Genomic DNA, 22,417 nt, shown 5'->3' on the forward strand with positions numbered 1-22,417 from the left:
CTGCGTCTCTTCTGTAGAGCCAGAAACTTTCTTCCTGTAAATAACACATTTACACCTGAATTATGTTGAGGCCATTGCCTGGTTCTGTGCTGCTGACCCAGTTCCTGGAATTTTAATATTCACATAGTTGGTTAGTACCTGCAAGCTTCATCCTCTTCTCAAGTAAATATCCTTTACAGTCCTTTAAGATGATCTCTGGGTGTTTTGTTAATCCTACAATAGGCAGTCTTTTAAGTTCTTTACTGTTAAGAAAGTGGAGGCTCACCTAAGCCATAGGGATATAATATGGTGTATAATATAAGCATAAGTATCAACAGTACTTCCCAGGGTCATGTCTTTATTGCTTCTCCTGTTCCTTCCAACCCTTGCCCTAAAAGCCTTCACCTACAGAGAAGGTGCTGTTTTCAAGAACAGATTTCTTTAAAGACATTGTAATTTGAGCCAAGAAGTTGCCGCAAGAACATGGTTGAATGGAAGGCTAGAAATACTTTACCGTAGAAGGGGCTACCTTTTGTGAGGCTTGAGTCACAACTCAGCCCCTCCCCATTATTTTCTTGGTTATTCAACTCAACCTTCCTCCAGAATGGAATCTTGTTTTTTACCTACCTCTTTTGTTGGGGATGTTAAAATAACACCTACAGCCTTGGATGTGCTATTTAAACCAATTACATATACATCCTGGACATTTATTTTCTAGCTAGTTTGCCTTCTGTATAGTATTTAACAATACTAGGGGGGAAATGCATTCATTGGTTCCACTGGACATACTCCAGCATACATTTGAACTGTTAGACCTTTCTAGAAACTTAGCATCACCTTTATAATAATGATTCTATCATTGAAATGGGAGATAAAACCCTGTTCGGGACTTCAGACACCTCTTTTACGATATATTTTTTTGTTCTAGCCAGGGTTTATCTTTTCCTACACTGTAATGAAAATTCTTCACTGGTGACCTAGAAAGTGGTATTTGGATGAGAATTTGTCTCTTCTAGGTAGATATTGATAAAGGCATTTTTCACCCTAATATCCAGTGGTTCCTTTCCTTGCCATTGTTAGGCATTACTGTTTGCTGCTGAGATAAAACTTCCTTACCTGTGAGAGCTCTAAAAAGTGATAAAAAATCCTTCAGCCCTAAGGGACTTCACAAAAACCATCTGCTTAGGCTATATAATATATATGTGTGTGTGTGTGTGTATATATATATATATATATATAGCTATTTTGCTATACATTTTTGAAACTTCAACATACAGTAATAGTCACTCTCTGGTGGTGGGGTGACTCAGTGTATCATAGCGAATGCCTAGATTGTATCTCTTCCTCTTAAACTATTTACCTGACTAGAACCCAAAGTTCAACTGAAATTTTGTCTAAAGTTTGATTTTTTTACTTCCACTTCTTGTCATGGTCCATCTATTGTAAGCATGGGTTAGAAAAGAACTTTACAAGATGAGGAAAAAAATACTATGTGGTGCAAGACACTAATATTTTTAAATGATACTTTGAAATCAAAAGTTACAAAGGCAAATCAGGTGTTGGGAGAAGAGTAACAAAAAAGATGTCAAATGGTGTGATAACAGAGGCCAGGACACCAGCATGTTGCTTCAGAGTCTTAAGGAACAAACCAGCCTTCTAGTGCTTTCTTTTGCCGCCTCCCTTGGAGGTACAGAAACTTGCAAGCCACAGTTGGCTGTCTTCCCGTATTCAGAGAAACTTCACAAGGATCACAGGGGTTGGTACAAGTTGCTTGATAATCTGCAGCGTTTTCTCTGCGATTTAGCTGCCTTTGTGTTAGCACATTTTCACATGTCGGTATGCAGATGGTCCCATCTTTCCCTCCTGCCTCTGAGGTTTGTGATCTATATTTTATTCTGATCTCTTTTTAGCCAGGTTGGGCTTTGAGGTCTTGGGGCCTTGTTGCTTTCTATTTGCATATACATTTTTATCCATTTCCCCAGGGCTATGGTAAATGCTTAGCAGGATTATCAGTCAGCGTCACTCTGTTGTTCCTATCCTTCGAAGTTATGTACCCCTCTATTTAGATTTTTTAAAGTTTGTTAAGTGTTTGGAATACAAGGTGGTATGTAGCTATGGATAGTGAAAGTGAAAAAGTAATTTCTCAAGCCTTATAGACCTGTATGCTGAGTTCATCTCAAGTTTGTGTGCATATTGTCAAGCTCTAGGGTAAGAGAAATGCTGTCAACAAGGAAATTGGAGTTGCTGAGCCCCAGCCAGAACTTTAAGAATCTCAGGTTACTTTCTGTAAATGGAGGAATCTTTGAATCATTAAGAAAATCCCTGTTAGAGTCTTGAATTACTAAATGCTTACAGCAGTTTTGATCTGTCGATTATTAGCCATCCTAAAGACAGCTATATTTCATCTTTAAAGCCACAGTTTTGTAGCCCTGAGGTTCTTGGAGTAAAGACATGGTGGGGAGGGGTATCAGATTGAGAACACTTAGAATTGTCCCTGGTGGAATTAAACTGCTCAGTGGATCACATTTAGATAACCTAAGTCTGACTCTTGAGTTTCCAAAGAAGGCATTGTTCTTACCTAAGTCCTAAGCATTGTGCCTGCTGATACAGATTTTTGGTTTTGTGGGGTTTAATATCCATTTCCTATAGCAGATTCTATTCAATTAAATGTGCTGCCATCAGGTAATGCCTAATTAGAGACAATCTTTGTGTCTCGGGATGTACTTTGAATATTCAGTTATCTTTTGATCAGGTGTTTGAGATTTTCTGTTAATATGACCATAATTAAGCTTTAAGGGCAAGACAACACAAAATGTCTTGTCCTGGTCTTGCTTCACTACCCCTGGCAAAGGAGAGAGACAGCTTAATCACTTAAGATGCTGCAAAAGCAAAATCTGAAAAGTGCGATTTTAAGGCCCAGTTATGACTGTCAGTTACACATCAAGATTATTCCTCTTGGCTTGTTATAATGGAGTGGGCTTGGAAACCTCAGCAATGTGATCACTGAATACATTGTAGCAATTTTAACCAAGAGGCCTAATACACTGGAAATGTTCCCTGGCACTGTGGTGCTCTCCTCCCTGCACCTCACCCCTCCAACCCTAGGACAGAAAATACTGACTTTTAGGAGCATTTTAGTAGACACCTGAAGTTTTGATGAAACGCTAGTTCTTTCTTTGAATTTTGAATTCATTTGACCCTTTTAAGGCTGATTATGCTGTTCAAAAATACTAGTGCTTCATAAAAGAAAATAGCTTTAGGGCTGGGGTGCAGAGAACAGGTTTTTTTTTTTTTTTTAGATTTTATTTATTTATTTGACAGAGAGAGACACAGTGAGAGAGGGAACACAAGCAGGGGGAGAGGGAGAAGCAGGCTTCCCGCCAAGCAGGGAGCCTGATGCGCGGGGCTCGATCCCAGGACCCTGGGGTCATGACCTGAGCCGAAAGCAGACGCTGAACGACTGAGCCACCCAGGTGCCCCCAGAGAACAGTTTTAAATCACTGCCAGGCTTTTCAGAATTTTAATAATCCATTTTTGTTCATTTCTGAGTAAATATTTAACATTTGCTTTAATAACTCAGCAGTCTGATGACCAATAAAAATAATGCTGTGGGGCTCCTGGGTGGCTCAGTGGGTTGAGCCGACACTTTTTTTTTTTTTTTTAAGATTTTTATTTATTTTTTGACAGAGCGACAGAGGGAACACAAGCAGGGGGAGTGGGAGAGGGAGAAGCAGGCTTCCTGCTGAGCAGGGAGCCAGAGGCGGGGCTCCATCCCAGGACCCTGGGATCATGACCTGAGCTGAAGGCAGATGCTTCACCGACTGAGCCACCCAGGTGCCCCAAGGTTGAGCCGACTCTTGATCTCGGTTTGGGTCTCTGTCTCAGAGTTGTGAGTTCAGGCCCCATGTTGGACTCCATGCTGGGCGTGTAGCTTACTTTAAAAAATTTTTAAATATAAAAATAAGTAAAAACAATGCTGTAATTGCCAGGGATGACATCAGTGATGATTTGCTGATAACTTGAGTAGCTTTGCATTATATCAAGTACTGTAATTTTCATCATCTGTGATCTAAATAATTGATAGTAGATTAACCACATGCAAAATAAGTATTGAAGGGAAATCTCATTTTGTGAACAGCTCAAAGTGATTGGAGGGGGCACTATTTGAGGGTTATTTGTATTTTTATGCTTTGAAAAGCAAATTGTTTAAATTATTTTAATTTAAAAATGTGGGATTATGGCTGGTATACTAAAAACTTGTAGGATCTTAGGTAAGAGCAGTCACTAATTCAAAGTGAAAGATTGTATAGCAGTTTTCACAGGCATGGGCTACAAATTAGTATTGTCACCTGGGGAGCTTCCAGAAAAATTGAATATTAAATAAAAGACCGAGGCATTGGTGTTGTGCTTAAAGCCAATGTGTGGCCAGAATTAAGAACCACTGATCTAAAACTAAGTGATAAATTTTAAGTCTGCAAGCACCTGGAAAGGGTGGGGATGTGAGCTCTGCTTTAGATTCTGTGCCAGCTTCTATAGTGACAGTCTTATATTGAGGTCTCTATTTTCTCTCAGTTCTTACTGAGCAGTCTAGAGGCAATCAAGAAACAAATTACACTTTCAACAGCTTTTTATGTGTTATGACAAGCAAAGGCATGGGATTTTTTTTTAAGATTTTATTTATTTATTTGACAGAGAGAGACACAGCGAGAGAGGGAACACAAGCAGGGGGAGTGGGAGAGGGAGAAGCAGGCTTCCCGCTGAGCGGGGAGCCCGATGCGGGGCTCGATCCCAGGACCCTGGGATCATGACCTGAGCCGAAGGCAGACGCTTAATGACTGAGCCACCCAGGCGCCCCAAAGGCATGGGATTTTAAGATGGTACTAGTTGAACAACAGTGCCATTTCACTGATTTTATTGAGATACTATGTTTTGGTACCTTCCCCCCCCCCCCCACAATATTGTTTATACAATGGAAGTATAAATCAAGGGCACAAAAGGGTACCTTTTATCTTGAAAAAAACAATTGCTCTCTCTGTTACTCATATATTATAGGTATGTATTTTTAATATTTCTCCATACTTTTTATTGTAGTGTATGATGTGTCATTAAAATAGAATCTGTGCCAGCATATTTCAGTTTTTAAAAATGTCATTTCTAAGGACATTTGGATGGGAAGCAGTTCAACACAGGATGGACTCTTAATGAATTAAAATTCATTATGAGGTGGCAGGAATCATACACTCCTACTCCAGACTACATCGTGTGCCATCCAAAAGGGAAATTTTTTTAAATTCCTACTTGGAGTTTCTCCGCCCTGGCTAAGGCACCTACATTATTCACAATCACAGGAACCTAAAACCACTGTTTTAACACTCAACATTGGCAGCAAGTGGAAAAGTACAGTGAAATTTACGCATGAGTTCAGCACTGCCATTCTTATGCAAACTAAACAGTGTTATAAGTTAGAGCAAATTCCACCAGAAATTGCAGGTTCTTCAGATTTTAGGGTGAAGCAGGCATGGAAAAGTCCTCTTTCACCCCACTCCAGCCCCAGTCCCAGGCAGCTGCAAACCCAAATCTGCCTGGGCTGGGGAGACTTTGCCCTTTTTTAAAAAATGCTCAGGAATGGACATGATACAGCTTCTCTCAGGCCCCCTTTTCATCATCTAACAATGATCACTGCCAGGAGCTCCCCCTGCCCCCCGGCCTCCCAGACCTACACAGCAATTTCAATCCGTTTTCTCCAACTTAATAGAGATAGAGGTCAGGTAGGCCTTATTTGAAAGTGATCAGAGAAATAATGTATGGGGAAAGCGCTTAGTAAAACTGTAAATGCCATTCAAATGTAGGGCATTCATAAAAATATTATGTGCCTGACAAATTGTGTTAAGCTTGTTCCTGCCAGAGAAGAAAGTTGAAGACAATTCAGAATTGAGGAACTACTAGTTCATTTTTGTTTTAAGCTAATCAGTGGCCACTGTTAACCGAGGGGAACAATCTATATTAGCAGTGCAGGAAACATCCCGCTTCACTGACCCTCTACCTCTTTTCCTTTTCTTCCTCCTTTCCATTTGTAGAATGATCTGAGAATTGACATAAAAGGTAACTTCCTTATTTACTCTATAGCCTCTTCTTGGTTGTGTGAAAAACTAAACAACCATACAAATATTAAAGGTTGTAAATACATATGTATATGCAGAACTGGCAAGTAATTTGACAATTTCTGTAACTCAGATCTGTACATTATAAGGTTCAGATCTGTTGCAGAGACTACAGCAAAGATCATAACTTGCAACAGAAGGTGAGGGTAAGGGTGAAGCAGAATGAGCTATACTTTAGCAAGGTGTATTCACTTTCTGTTTACATTTTGCAAAATGGAGATTAAGGAAAATTTAGTGCTCTTATCAGTAAACCGTGTCAGACCTTGTATATTATAGTTGCAAACAAAGAAGTCAGTCCCTGAATCAAAATGTATATACCTGCCATTCTTTTCATTCTTTTTTTTTTAAGACTTTATTTATTAGAGGGAGAAAGAGACTGCTTGCAGGAGCAGGGGGGATGGGCAGAGGGAGAGGAAGAAGCAGACTCCCCGCTGAGCAGGGAGCCCAATGCGGGGTGGGGTGGTCTTACAACCCATGAGATCATGACCTGAGCCGAAGGCAGGTGCTTAACTGACTGAGTCACCCAGGCACCCCCTGTAGCTGCCACTCTGATAAAGGTATTGTTTATTGAAACAATAACCAGGAAGTGTCTGAAAATTTACCATGGAGTCTTAGCATGAGAAGGACCTTGTATGGTCAGTTCTAATAATACCCTGTCTTTGGGCAAGTGGGTAAACAGCTAAGCTGTCGGGCACCTGGGTGGCTCAGTTGGTTAAGCGGCTGCCTTCGGCTTGGGTCATGATCCTGGGGTCCCTGGATTGAGTCCCGCATCGGGCTCCCTGCTCGGCGGGGAGCCTGCTTCTCCCTCTGACCCTCCCCCCTCTCATGTGCTCTCTGTCTCTCTCATTCTCTGTCTCAAATAAATAAATAAAATCTTAAAAAACAAAAACAAAACAAAACAAAAAACAGCTAAGCTGTCTACCACAGATACTTACTTTTTCCACATTGCCATGGATGGAGATTCTATCACCCATGCCAGGGTAGAATTCCAGAAGTTACATATATATATATATACGCACACATATATAGCCTATATATATATATACATATTTAGCCTATATATATGTATGTGTGTATATATATATATATATATAGGCTAAATCTCTCCTACTTGAATTTATCCCAGTCATTTTTTGATTGATTCAGAGTTTGAAAGCAGTACCCCACTAAATAATTATTTAATAAGTTTTAATGAAAATGATGAGTCAAGAGGTCTTATCTATACTTTTGGTTGATTTTTACCTTTTTAAACTAAAAAATCATTTTCCCTATAATATTGATAAAAGGTACAAAAATTCAGATTGAAATACATCCAAACAGACATTTGGAGAACTTTGCAATCCCTAAGTAGTCTTGCTTAAAATGATTACTTTGGGGTCAGGATTATTACATCTTTGGCTTTTAAATAGATCATTGAAAGGAAGGAAAATCCTTGAGCCTACATACTTTAAAACGTTCTGGGCTAGGGAATTATCTTTAAAAAATAATGGAAATATGTATGTGGATATTGGTTCCTATCTTTTTTTGACTTAAATATATGGCTGTCTCAAACATGATAATATAGTACCATCAAAGGAGACTATCCCAGGGGCGCCTGGGTGGTGTAGTGGCAGTTGGTTAAAAGTCTGCCTTTGGCTCAGGTCATGACAAGGTCCTAGGATCAAGCCCCGCCTCAGGCTCCCTCTGCAGTGGGGAGTCTGCTTCTTCCTCTCCCTCTGCCCCCACCCCACCCCCATCCTCTCTCTCTCAAATAAATAAAATCTTTTTTTAAAAGCGTATTATCCTGGGGCACCTGGGTGGCTCAGTCGTTAAGCGTCTGCCTTCGGCTCAGGTCATGATCCCAGGGTCCTGGGATCGAGCCCCACATCGGTCTCCCTGCTCAGTGGGAAGCCTGCTTCTGGCTCCTCCACTCCCCCTGCTTGTGTTCCCTCTCTCGCTATCTCTCTCTCTGTCAAATAAATAAAAATCTTTAAAAAAAACATCTTGGGGTGCCTGGGTGGCTCAGTTGTTAAGCATCTGCCTTCGGCTCAGGTCAGGATCCCGACGTCCTGGGATCCAGCCCCTCATTGGGCTCCCTGCTCCGAGGGAAGCCTGCTTCTCCCTCTCCCACTCTCCCTGCTCGAGTTCCCTCTCTCACTGTCTCTCTCTCTGTCAAATAAATAAAATCTTTAAAAAAAATAAAAAATAAAAAGTGTATTGTCCTGATTTAAGGTAAGAAAACAGAGTAGAGGCATGGCAGCTCAGCTGGAGAGTGGTGGGTCTCAGAGAGGAGTGGTCGCCGGCAGGGAGGATGGTACTGGAGAGCTGGCCCACATCCTGAAGGTGCAGCTTCCCGTATCTAAAGCAGCTCCCTGTCCCCAAGAGCATTACTGGCTCACTCAGCTCACAGTTTCAGAATGGCTTTGGTTATTGCCTTTCTTTAGTGTACTTGCACTACTTAGCTACCTTGCAATTCGTCCATTCCTCTCAAAGAAAAGCAACAGAACAATAGCTTGATTAATCTTTTTAAGATTTATTTGTTTATGTGTGTGTGAGAGAGAGAGCGCATGTATGTGAGAGAGAGAGCAAGCATGGGGTTTTGGTGGGGCAGAGGGAGAGGGAGAGAGAAACATAAGCCGACTTGGGACTGAGCAGGGAGCCCGAGGTAGGGCTCTATCTCATGACCCTGAGTTCATGACCTGAGCCAAAACCAAGAGTCCGGCACTTAATGGGCAGCACCACCCAGGACCCCCAAGCTTGATTAATCTTAAAATACAAGAGGAAAATCCCAAAGTGGTGAATGAAATAAACATTGAAGATTTGTGTCTTACTGAAGCAGCTTATTGTCGGTGTTGGCATTCTAAGACTTTCCTGCATGTGATGGTTCACGTAATAAACACAATGAATTGATAGGAGATGATGTGGGTCTACTAATACTGAAGAAGAAAAAAGTATAATAGTAATGAATTAGAATTGAATTCAGTTGTATGCTGTAAAATCGTATAACAACATTTTTTTCATTCTTGGTGTATAGAAGATCTTTCAAATGGTGGTCTTAATTATTGCTACTGGTTGAGTGATTATTTCTGCCAATTTATTTTCTTGCTACACTACTGTTTATATTTGATACTTTGTATATTCAGTCATTTATATAGAAATTAAATTGTACAATTCTTTCATTCTTACTTCAAAGACTTAATGTATCTTCCTAAATAAATACTCTTGGTTTAAATTAACTGAGAAAAAAATCTGAGTTTTTGGCAATGGGTCCAAAGCTATTCCTTTGAATATCAATATTTTCATAGAATCTATACTTAAAATTTTTCTCCCTACACTATTAAGTATATTATTTTTCAGACCTCTTCTGTTTTGATCATTTGAAGTGATTTTTCCTCTTTGACCTTCCACACACTGTTCTTTTCAGATCAATAAGAAAAATATTGCTCTCAAGAATTACCTGAGTTTGCAAAGAGATAAACACTTTGCTTTATGAAGATTGTGTCTAATAAGTGTGAATGTCCCAATTTCAGAAAAGGCATGAACTGGATATAGAAAGTTCCAAAAGGGAACCGTTATTTACATTATAAAAGATTTGTTCACTTCATAAAAGGCTTGTTTGTGTCTGTTTTGTATTTGTATATGTATCTGTATCTTGAACTCTGACTCAATGACAGGGTAGGATGGGGTAGCAAGAATACTTACACTAAACTCATGAGCTGCTGCTGCATTTGAAGGTCAATTAGAAATAAAGTATATCTTAATTCATGTGAAAATGATTAATAGTTCAGTGTTCAAAATTGTATACATTTTTCTCTTTATAACACTGTAAGCCAAAAACATAAAATGCAAAAAAATTTGCAAAATAAACTTCTTGGAGAATCTTTAAAAAACAAAAAACAGAGTAAAGCCTTAGTGAAATAAAAAGGTAAGGTAAAATGGAGCTCAACCTTGGAACTTGTAGATTCTAGAACTTCTAGAACCTACTTTTAAAAAATTGTAAAAGTGGGGGGCACCTGGGTGGCTCAGTTGTCTAAGCAACTGACTCTTGATTTCAGCAGGGGTCATTATCTCAGGGTTGTGAGATCGAGCCCTGCTTCAGGCTTTGTGCTGGCCGTGGAACCTGCTCGGGAATTCTCTCTCTCCTTCTTCCTCTGCCCCTCCCCCCCATCTCCCTCTCAAATAAATAAATAAATAAAATAAAAGGGGCATTAGAGATATAGTGTGTGAAATGGGACTTTTTGACAGTAGGCTCTGAGAAATCACAAAGGATGTCTTTCCTGTAAAACCAAAGAATTACAGCTTTTCTTTGTAGAAATAGTTGATCATCATTAAAGACAGCCATTCTATTTCTCTATACTTACAAGTAATTATTTTCCGTTCAGAAGTAATTTGCATTCTGCTTTGTGTTCTCTGGTAAGGAATTAGCAAGATGGTCTTCAGTAGTTGTTGTGTGATAAATTAAATATTCCCAATCTGACCTTTGGAGTGTGTTGCTGTGATGGTGATGGTTGAGATTTTGTGGAAGAAAGAAAAATGGCAGTAAAAATACTGTTTTTCTAGGATTTCTTTTATTTTTTTATTTTTTTTAAACTTTATTTTTTATTATTATGTTAATCACCATACATTACATCATCAGTTTTTGATGTATTGTTCCATGATTCGCTGTTTGCATATAACACCCAGTGCTCCATGCAGTACGTGCCCTCCTTAATACCCATCACTGGCTAACCCACCCCCTCACCCCCTCCCCTCTAAAACCCTCAGTTTGTTTCTCAGAGTCCATAGTCTCTCATGCTTTGTTTCCCCCTCTGATTCCCCCCCCTTCATTTTTCCCTTCCTACTATCTTCTTTTTTTTAACATATAATGTATTATTTGTTTCAGAGGTACAGGTCTGTGATTCATCAGTCTTACACAATTCACAGCGCTCACCATAGCACATACCCTCCCCAATGTCCATCACCCAGCCGCCCCATCCCTTCCCCCTCCACCACTCCAGCAACCCTCCGTTTGTTAACTGAGATTAAGAATTCCTCATATCGGGCGCCTGGGTGGCTCAGTTGGTTGAGCGACTGCCTTCGGCTCAGGTCATGATCCTGGGGTCCCTGGATCGAGTCCCGCATCGGGCTCCCTGCTCGGCGGGGAGTCTGCTTCTCCCTCTGGCCCTCCCCCCTTTCACGTACTCTCTCTCTCTCTCTCATTCTCGCTCTCTCAAATAAATAAATTTAAAAAAAAAAAAAGAAAAAAAAAAAAGATTCCCTCATATCAGTGAGGTCATATGGTACATGTCTTTCTCTGATTGACTTATTTCTAGGGTTTCTTTTAATTTAAACATTTTAAAATAGTAGGGTTGACCTCAGAACAGTTGTCTCAAGCATCCCTTCCACTAATCTTCACTAAGTCAGCAACCAAGAGCCTACTGGAGTTTGAGTAGCCTAACAAGGTTTTCTCCCCTCCCTGGTACTCTTGTCTCTCTAGGGGATTGTCAGATGTGCTTAGGCAAGAATTCTGAGCTCAGTAGAAGCGTGGACAAATGTGATAAGAAACTGACTTTTCCTCCCTTTTTCTTGGTCAGTGTGCTGGAGAAGAGAAAAGAGTTGGTACACGCACAGTGTTTGTTGGCAATCATCCAGTTTCAGAAACAGAAGCTTACATTGCACAAAGATTTTGTGATAATAGAATAGTCTCATCTAAGGTAAGTTGTTTTTTTAATTCAATAGATGCGTGTAGTGATTCATATAGTGAGCCAGATAATGCACTTATTTGTGCTTCCAAGGAAGCTGGTTTATTTATATACGCATACATGGATGCGCACCTATACCGTATACCAACTGTGGTAATTATTCCACCAAAAGGCTGTTTTTCTTAAAAAGTATCACTCTGTCTTGTTATAGCTGAAATATTAGTCACTTGCTTTCCATTATCATTCCTAGTGCCTGTTGATGATACATATTACGTTAAGCCTTAAAGGGTGCTAAAACTAGGAATTATTGACTTGCCCAAATCTTCCTGAATTTCTCTTAAGTGCTTGGACTAGGTCCTAAATAATTTACATTCTTTTGGAGGGTGCTATCCTAGAATGACATTTATATCTCTTTCTGTTCCACTGGGGAGCTCCTCAAGTACACTCCTGGCCTGACCATTTACTAGCTTTGTGACCTTGGCCAAATTAATCTCCAAGTCTGTATGTCCTCAACAGTGAAATGGAGCTGATGTTCCATACGTAAAAGCATTCTCTTTGGTCCCTAGTACCAGTCGTCCTCATTCTACTAATATTAGCTTGCTAATCTTTACCTTTGGCTGACCAGGTTAGGTACTAGGTGCTAAATGGCAGATAATTGATAGATTGACAGATCTTGATAGATTTTCCTTACTTCACGTAGCCTGGCAAGGCAGATGTAAAATGTTAGTGACAATTGGATCACTGCAAGTTTGCAAACACCTAGGACCTGAAACAAAATTATGGCCTTCCTTTAAAAATTTAACATTTGGTTTTCAAACACATGTGTGATTTCTCTTGAGCTAGTGATGTATACAGATTATACTTAAGTAGGAGATTAACATGTAAAATATGGACAGAATGAGTGAAAACTGTTGCCTGATGAGCATGTATCTATTGGCCTATAGAACACTCTGTCTTTGGATAAAATGTCTATTTCCTGTTCATCTTGAACCTTATGGCAGAAAATCTGTCATCAGCCAGAAGTTTTCATACCTGTGCCCAGGATAGTGACTAGTCCTTTGATTGAAAATTGTAACTCCCCCTGTAGGATCCAAGACAACAGTAGTAGTCCTTTGACTCAGAATCATAGACTTATAGAACTGAAAGATCCTGCGAGATTATCTGTTCAACTTGCTGACTCTACAGATGGAGAAAGCAAACCCAGAGAAATTAAGTTAGTGCCATGGTCACCAAGCAGAGTGAGCGATAAAGTCAGGAGCAGAACTGCTTTATAAGGTCTAGTGGCTCTGAATAAAAAGCCCTTTTCACATCATTGTGCTATTGGGGCTCCTTTCTCTGTTTTCTCTCACATTTTGCATCAAAATCTAAAATACTTTCTAGGGAAATACTGTTTTCCATAGTGTTTTATGTGGAAGATGATAATGTAACACACTGATGGGAAAGTGACTTTCGTTGAACTAACTATAACCATTTTGTTGTAATATACTTCACGATTTCACATTGTAAAAGAACTAGAACACTCTGTTTAATTGTCAAATCTTTTCATATTTAATATATTTCTCGTATTTTATCTAGCTTCAGTTTTGCCAATAGGCAAAACGATACATTAGGATATTTTTTTAAATAGTTAAGAGCTCATGAGGCTTGTTTCTGAACAGATTTGCATATATGTCTCTGTATCTGTATATATCTTTTAGAAATCAGAATAAAGAAGTGAACATTTGTACATTGAATAGACTAACATTTCTCTTTTCTCTGTAAATATTATATGTTTACAGTTTTGCTAATTTACCTGTCATCTAGTTTACCAGTGATCTGCTTTTTCCTAAAAGCTCTAGCACAGAAAAAGAGGAATTGACAGTATACTAACTTCAGAAAAAGAATGAAATCTTAATACAATGAATAATTAGAAGAGGATAGCGTATCAGTGTAGTGGTAAAGAGCTTCATCCTTGTAGACAGAAGACCTGGGTTTGAATTTAAAGTAAGGCATCGAACCCTTCTGTGTCTGTTTTCTTATCTGTAAAATGGAGATATTAACAGTACTTACCTCAGAGGCCTGTGGTGAGGATAAAGTAAAGTACAGTTTAAGCACTGTGCTTGGCTTATAGTAATGACTTAGTAAATGGTAGGTGGTATTGTTAAATTATATTTCTGTGATTAGTATTACTACAGTCCTGAGCAGTACTAGTGATTGCCTCAGTCTCATGTGTTTTGATTGATTGTGTGGAATGATCTCTCTTTAAAAGAGGCTTTTGGGTCCATTCTGGAGAGAACAATATTTTCATAATTTTTAAAATTTTTTTTAAAGATTTTATTTATTTATTTGACAGAGAGAGAGAGACAGCTAGAGAGGGAACCCAAGCAGGGGGAGTGGGAGAGGGAGAAACAAGCTCCCCGCTGAGCAGGAAGCCCGATGTGTGGCTCGGTCCCAGGATGCTGCGATCATGACCTGAGCCGAAGGCAGACACCTAATGACTGAGCCACCCAGGCGCCCCAATATTTTCATAATTTGAACTTTTCCTTCCTCACATTGTCTTTTGGCTGTTTGTATTTTCACCAGAATCTTTTAATTGAAGAAATGTACAATTTATAGCATATGTTAGCTGCCTTCCAACTTCGTAGCAAGTGTTGATTTCCTTTTTTAACCCTTTGATGATAAAAATACCTTTCCCTTAATAGGTGCTTTCTGTTTACCAATGCCACCAGTAATTCCCAGTAAAGACTGGGAATAAGTCTTATTAATGCAGGGAACACTGAAGATAAACACTTTGACCTACCTTAAATTTTACTTACTGTTAAAATTAGTCTTGGGGCGCCTGGGTGGCTCAGTCGTTAAGCATCTGCCTTCGGCTCAGGTCATGATCCCAGGGTCCTGGGATCGAGCCCCACATCGGGCTCCCTGCTCTGCGGGAAGCCTGCTTCTCTCTCTCCCACTCCCCCTGCTTGTGTTCCCTCTCTCACTGTGTCTCTCTCTGTCAAATCAATCAATCAATCAATCAATCTTTAAAATTAGTCTTCTTTTCTTCTTGGGGAACACAATACTTTCCATAGAAAAACGTGTTCTCTGCAAACTTCCTACTTTAATACAATCAGCAGGAACCTCTGGGAATCACCAGAATTTTGTAGCTGGTATGAAATTTGGAAATCCCCTTCTATAGCAAAATGAGCACTGATTGCTTGCTGCTAGGATCTTTAGTTTCCATCATATTTCCCTGTTACACATTTTTTTTCTTTAAAAATGCAGAGCCTCAATCTTGAAGGCACTTTAGTGGGTTAAGAATCTGTGATCTCCACCTAACTCTTTGAAGGTATGCCCAAGGTTAAATTTAGAACTCCTATGTGAAAGACTGTCTTGAATTAAAGCTTCAAGCCTAAAATTACACTAGCATTCTCCCTCATTTTTAAAACTCAGATTTTCAGTAGAATTTATTGGACATCTCTGAATCTTTTCAAACTCCCTGGACGGTACCTTTTTAGCTAAAGTTACTAAATCCTAGTGGGGGAGTGTCCTGGTAACTCCCTTTACTTAAACTTTCGAATTTATGGGAGAAAGAGTGGTACTTTAAAAAAAAAAGTTCTGCTTCACATGGGTAACGAGCAGTGGAGTAAATGGCCAACACTTAAGATCAAGATTTCTTGTGCCTTCGATGTACCAAACATTGTTCTAGGCAGCTGTGGTAAGAGGGCTTATGATATGTTCCCTGACCTCTTAATAGCTCATGACCTGATACAGAAGAGGGCATATAGCAATAGTTTCCTATAATGGTAATAATCAGAGTTCCCCAAGGAAGCAGTTAATTTAATAAGTTAAAACAGTGGTAAACAAACAGTGGGGGCCTAGAAACAACAACAAAAATGTTCCCTTTTGATGTATTAACACCCCACAGAGGACTCTTAACAGACCCTAATGTATGTTTGTTTAATTAAAAACCCCTTAGTTAGGGAACAGAAGGTCAACAAGGCAGAAACTCAGCTGTTATCTTGTTGTGGGAGTTTAGGTTATTGTTTTAGAAAATTGATCTTAAGTAATTGGGACAGTTAAGTGCTGATCCTGGACTATATCAGCTTCAACGTGACTGGATCAGTGGTTTTGATCCCTTTTGTTTTTGGCTACAAGCTGCCTTGGGAACCTGATAAAAAGTGTGGATTCTCTTCCCCCAAATGATGCATATCCACACAATTCTTTATTTTTCATTGTTGTTTATTAAGGTTTTAAATTCCAGTATAGTTAGCATACAGTGTTATATTAGTTTCAGGTGTACAATATAGTGATCCACCACTTCCATATACATCACCCAGTCCTCATCAGGACAAGTACACTCCTTAATCCCCATCACCTATTTCACCCATCCCCCCACCCCTTCCCCCCGGTAACCATCAGTTCTCTGTAATTAAGAGTCTGTTTCTTATTTTGTCTTTCTCTCTCTCTCTCTCTTTCTTTACCTTTGTTTCTTTAATTTTACATATGTGTGAAATCATGGTATTTGTCTTTCTCTGACTTACTTCACTTAGCTTTATACTCTCTAACTCCATCCATGTTGTTGTAAATGGCAAGATTTCATCCTTTTTATGGCTCAGTAATATTCCATTGTGTATATATACCACCTCTCCTTTATCCATTCATCTATCGATGGACACTTGGGCTGCTTCCATAGTTTGGCTTTTGTAAATAATGCTGCAATAAACATAGGGGTTCATGTATCCCTTTGAATTAGTGTTTTGTATTTTGGGAGTAGATACCCAGTAGTGCAAGGACTGGATCATAGGGTAGTTCTATTTTTAACTTTTTGAGGATGCTCCATACTGTTTTCCACAGTGGCTGCACCAGTTTGTGTTCCCACCAACAGTGCAAGAGGAACGGTTCCTTTTTCTCCACATCCTCGCCAATACCCGTTGTTTCTTGTGTTTTCTGTTTTAACCATTGTGACAGGTGTGAGGTGATATCTCATTGTAATTTTGAACTTCATTTTGAATGAGCTTCCTTGAGGCGCTTCCATGACTCCTTGGGGGGGGGGAAGAATCTTCTAGGTTGGCTGTTGGTTGTAATGCAGCTCCTTTACTGAATATTTTTGCCTCCATTTATCTTCATTTTCCTGGGATTCCTTAATTTTTGAGCCCATTAGCCTTTTAAAGAGAGGTTAGTAGTAAATTAACGTATATTGTGTCATGCTCTGCAACTTTGGCATTTCAGTCACCTTACCAAATAGATACTTTCTCACCATATTTGTGGTGGAGATCATTTAAGTATAATTTAGATCTTTTAGGTTAAGAAACCTTTCTTTCTGGTTTCTGGTCTTTATTAAGATATCTAGAAAATGCATCTTCTCTTGGTGATTTTTTTAGATGACCTCGTCCTTGAGCTTAAGATATTAGTGAGAAAGTCTCAGTGGTTCAACAGTTGGCCCAAGAGTTTTCTTCTCCTGCCCATGTACTATTTAGCATTGAACCTTTAACCTGTTACCAGTTACCAAAGCCCAGTGTGGTATGTTGTTGATTAAAGTGAAAGCCCTCTATGTCCCAGGGTTATGTGTACACCTCAGATGTCATGGAGGTGGGGGTGATACTGATAGGGACAGAGTTATATCAGTGATGATGATCCAGACTCCAGTAGTTAGCTTAGCCAGAGGAATTAATTTGTTCATTCATTCGTCCAACTAATTTATTGAATGTCTGTTTTGTGTCTGCTAGGTGTTGGGGGAAAAGTAATATTACCTGTCCTTATGAGACCTATTGCCTATTGAGGGAGCAACTTTAATAAAAAATGCACACATCTATAGTTATTCACTGTATCGAGTATTGTCAAGGAAGTATAGGATGACCTGAGAACACCTAACAAGGAACCTAATTTAGATCAGGTCAGGGAAAGCAAAGGTTGGGGACTAGATGGCCCAATCGTGATGCTCCAGATGAAAACTTCATTTCTTATATAGTATACCTCTAAGTGTATGCTTATTTGTATATGTGAGGTCTGGGTTTTAACATGTTTTCAAATTACTGTGATAGTCTGGCCCATATGAGTTGTTATTAGGATTTTTCAAGTTTCCTTTCTAATAATACTTTTTTTCCTCCTCCCATACAGTATACACTTTGGAATTTCCTCCCAAAGAATCTGTTCGAACAGTTTAGAAGAATTGCAAATTTTTATTTTCTCATCATTTTCCTTGTGCAGGTAAGAGCTCCATAAACAACCACTCCCCTTTTAGAAACTTAATTACTCCAGGGGCACCTTGGTGGCTCAGTCGGTTAAGTGGCTGCCTTTGGCTCAGGTCATGATCCCAAGGTCCTGGGCTCGAGCCCCACGTCTGGCTCCCTGCTCGGCAGAGAGCCTGCTTCTTCCTCTCCTTCTGCCTGCCACTCTGCCTACTTGTGCTATCTCTCTGTCAAATAAATAAATAAAATCTTAAAAAAAAAAAGAAACTTAATTACTCCAATCAAATTTTTCCCCCCAAACAAATTTTCAATCCATTTCTTAAAAAAAAAAAAAAAAAAAAAAGCCCTGTGTGTAAAAAGGTGTTTCAGGGCTTGTTTTAATAAAACTTTTTAAAGTACTAATATTACAGTTTAAGATTTACATGATTTTATATGTTTCCAAGGTAGCATTTTTATTAGAAAACCTGTTGAGAATTTGTTACTTTCTTTAAAAACTTTCATGGATTTCATATCTTTGTTCATCCTAGAAGGACATACATTGTGCACCATTAAATACAGTGGCATATATTAAAATTGAAAATAGTTCAGATTGGGGCGCCTGGGTGGCTCAGTTGGTTAAGCGACTGCCTTCGGCTCAGGTCATGATCCTGGAGTCCCTGGATCGAGTCCCGCATCGGGCTTCCTGCTCGGCAGGGAGTCTGCTTCTCCCTCTGACCCTCCCCTCTCTCATGTGCTCTCTCTCATTCTCTCTCTCTCAAATAAATAAATAAAATCTTTAAAAAAAAAAAAAAGAAAATAGTTCAGATTAATAGTTTTACTTCATTAAACACCAGATTCAGCTTAATGAAAATTTATCACTTTTCTTCCTGATACCAGTCTTGCTCTTCCTCATTCATTTACTTTTAAGTGTGAAAGCCTGGTAGACTTGATTTTCTCTATGTTCCTGCTAATGTTTTTTTTTGTGTTTTGAATTTTAGGCATCTTAAATTGCCTCTTCCATCTTTTAAGTCTATGAGCTATTATAAGTTTTCCCTCACCAGAATTACCCCCAGAAAATTTTACTACAGTAAGGGTATTTTTTCCTCGTTTCATTTTTTAAACGAAGCAGAAACATCCCAGTGAAATTGCTCAAATGCCTTGTTAATGTTAAGTGCTTCTGTTTATCCACTTTGAGGCTTTGAGTAAATGGTGCTATAATTTAATTTAGCCCTGCTACTTAAAACCAATCTGGGTTGTGATATGGAAAAGAGCTAATTTCAGTCTTAAATGATGGGTCATTTGAAAAAGAGCTACTCTAGTGATCCATCGTAAGATATCTTACAAAACAGCATAAAATAAACTGCATACAAAATTATGCTCAGAAGAGTCATTCTTTGTCGCATGCCACGCAGTTCAGTTTGGTTCAGCGAATGTATACCAAGCACCTACTGTGTGCCTTGCAGTATCCCAGATAACAAAGATTCTAGCAGATACAATGACGATCAAGATATGGCTTTTCTGTCCTTAAGGAATGTATGTTACAATCATGTATCCATTTAATTTAATGTGGTACAAGTCATAAAAGTAGCATGAGCGACATGCTGTGGGGATACAGTGGAAGTTAATATGTCTTTCTAACCAAGAGGAGCTTAAGGAGACTTCAAAGACTAGATGATATCTGAACTAAACCTTGAAAGATTAGCGCAAGTTAACCTGGTGAAGAATGCCAGATGGGTATCTCAGGCTGTGCATGAAGGCCCACAGCCACATAAAAGCCTGTGTCTCTAACTCGGGGGATGTGGCAGAGCCCAGCCTGGGTGGGGATTAGAGAAGAGAGCGAGTTGTGGGGTCAGATTGAACTCATGGTCCTCTGTCCCTCAGGTCTAGTCCTCTCTCAGTATTTGTTGTTTTAGTGAATGACAACATCTACCCAGCCGTGTTCACCAGACACTTAGAAGTCATCTCTCATCACCCCGACAAAAAATTACTTGCCATTCCTACCATTTTAACCCTGAACTATCCATGGAAGTTCTTTCCATGTCTGCTGCTGCCCCCCTTGTCCAAGCCATCATCTTGTACTCGCATTATGGACTCCCCGCTTACATTCTATTTTCCACAAATTGGGGAGGATGATCTTCTCAAAATGTAGTTCTGTTCATGGGACCTCTCCTTGCCTAAAAGCTTTAGTTATCTCCCACTGTGGGATAAACAATGAGCTCTAGCCTAGAGGACCCTGCTTGGGTTTGCCTCTGTCCCCCTCTCCAGCCCCATCTTACACCACACTCTGTCCTGCCTTTGGCTTCCTTTATTTGTTTACCTGTGCCCCCCCACCCCCGCGCTCCTACCATAGAGACATTGTATATGCGGTCCTCTGTGCTTGCCTGAAAGCTCATACTTCATCTAGTTAACTCAGCTTTACTCTTAAGATTTCAGCATTTCACTTGGTTGACCGTTTTCCCGTAAGCTGCTAGCTTTACGAGGGCAGGGACTATTCTCTATCTTATTTAAAGCAACATGGCTGAAAGAACGGTACTCAACAAAGGGATGGTAAATGATTGGTTCTATTTCATGGAAGGCGTTAATCCAAACTAGAATGAAACCTAAGCCTGAATTAGAACTGTTTTCTTACACTAACTGCTCTGTGGATTGCTTTTGTTTTAATGAAAGTCAACATTGACCCTGTTACCAGGATATGTTTTGTCTGTTTTTCTACCTGAAATGGTTGTAGCATATGAGTCCTGCATATAAGTGAATGGCTTATTTTCCTTTTACGTTCAATTTAATTTCTTTACCTAGGTCACAGTAGACACACCGACTAGCCCGGTTACCAGTGGACTTCCACTTTTCTTTGTTATAACTGTTACAGCCATCAAGCAGGTAAATTTCTTATTTACAATTATGCCTGCATTTCAGTCCCATCTGCTTTGAATTTCATTGCCAAAGGTCCTTTTTCATATTTATATAGTGGGCAGCATCCTTGATGGATTTAGTTTATATTTGATTCCTATTGAAAACATATTAAAATGACCATAAGGTACATCTTTAATTTCTTTTGCCCCTTTTTTCCTCAGTATTTGTGTTATGGGGTTGTAACCCTAAAAGAAAGAAGGTAGAAGGTACAGCTCAGTCAGGAAATGAGAGGCGAATTTTTAATGTGTATAAATTTTTTTCAGTGTGGCATATCTTTCTGAAAAATTCCCATTCTAGTGAATTTTTCTTGATGCCTAAAGCAGAGAACTCAAGAGCACAAGTACTTGATAATTTGTTGTCTTTCTTCGCTGATGCTGCCAAAGTGGGTGGTGGGCAGAGGTGACTTTTATTCTTGTTTTTCATCAAAGCTGACAATTGCCATGGTTTCTGATGCTAATGTCTTTGAAGTATTTTGACCATTCTATATGATGGTACCTTTGAAGAATTCCACATGAAATTGAAACTGCAAATGGGAAACTGGAGGTAAAGGGTGGGTTAGCAACGTTTATCATGTACTGGGACAGTCCACAGGACCTGACTAATTGCAAACATACTTTTAGACAGGACTTACCAAAGAGCTTTAAAAACTATCCTCAAGAACTTCGAAAATGAAGGTGTGTTTAATTTTATTTTGAACAAGGTTACCTTTCCTCTTGGGGTTATCTGGTCTTCTATCTTGCCTACCAGAAACTGCAAGAATATTTTTTCAAGTGTTTGGTTGCTAAATAAAGACTTTTGGAATGTTCTTTGCCTTAGGCTGTTAGGATTATTTTCTTTAACATCATAGAATTGCTGGTTCCAAGAATAGCCTGTATGGTTTACAAAAGCTCTTACTGATTCATTTTACTCCCTATACTAGTTCATGTTAGGGCCTTTCTTTCCTCACTGACATCACAGAAAGTGCCATAGGAAGTGATAGCCTAGCATTGTCATAAAGAGGGACAGAACAGGAATGAATATAGCACTGGAGAAAAAAAGTGGAAGGCGATCAAGAGATTTTTTTCAAACAGTTACATTTGAAAAGGTACAGACATTATTCTCAAGAAAAAAAGCAATGTGATGTAAAAAAGGAGAAGAGGTCATGCTCAAACAAATGAACATCCTCCTTCCTTAGTTCTTTTGGCTTAAATTTACTTCATACAAAAAAACCAAACTAAAATGAGCCATTAGACCTTTCCCTGATTACTTTTAACTCTAAAAACTGAATACCAGTTTATGATTTCCTTTACCACCAAATCAGTGGAGAAGTTGACCTCCAAAACTTATCATGGATTCTGTGCCAAAATAATCCTAACTTGCCTTTTCTGTTCTCTTTCCCTGGGGAGGAATTAGATTTCCTCAGCGATGATCACTCCCAACAGTCTACTACAGAATAATATATTTAAGTGATTAGAGCTGTAAGAAAATAAAACCCAGAAAAAAAATTGTCACATTAAAAAGTAGAGAAATTAACATTAATTTGAATAAGTAGAATTAGAAGAATAAATCATAGCCTTTCACAGTTGAAGAATATTAA

General features: G+C 39.2%; 1 protein-coding gene across 1 annotated transcript in view; it reads left to right on the forward strand.

Moving 5' to 3' along the window:
- The first annotated feature begins 1,817 nt into the window (after positions 1-1,817).
- ATP11C (ATPase phospholipid transporting 11C) overlaps positions 1,818-22,417 on the forward strand; it is a 103,910-nt gene continuing 83,310 nt past the window's right edge. The window contains exons 1-4 of the mRNA XM_021684582.1: positions 1,818-1,853; positions 11,693-11,812; positions 17,882-17,971; positions 20,728-20,808. Of these exons, the coding sequence (XP_021540257.1) occupies positions 1,818-1,853; positions 11,693-11,812; positions 17,882-17,971; positions 20,728-20,808 (327 nt within the window). The remainder of the gene's footprint in view (positions 1,854-11,692; positions 11,813-17,881; positions 17,972-20,727; positions 20,809-22,417) is intronic.

The sequence above is a fragment of the Neomonachus schauinslandi genome, chromosome X, assembly GCF_002201575.2.
Source record: "Neomonachus schauinslandi chromosome X, ASM220157v2, whole genome shotgun sequence".
NCBI classification, from domain to species: Eukaryota; Metazoa; Chordata; class Mammalia; order Carnivora; family Phocidae; genus Neomonachus; species Neomonachus schauinslandi.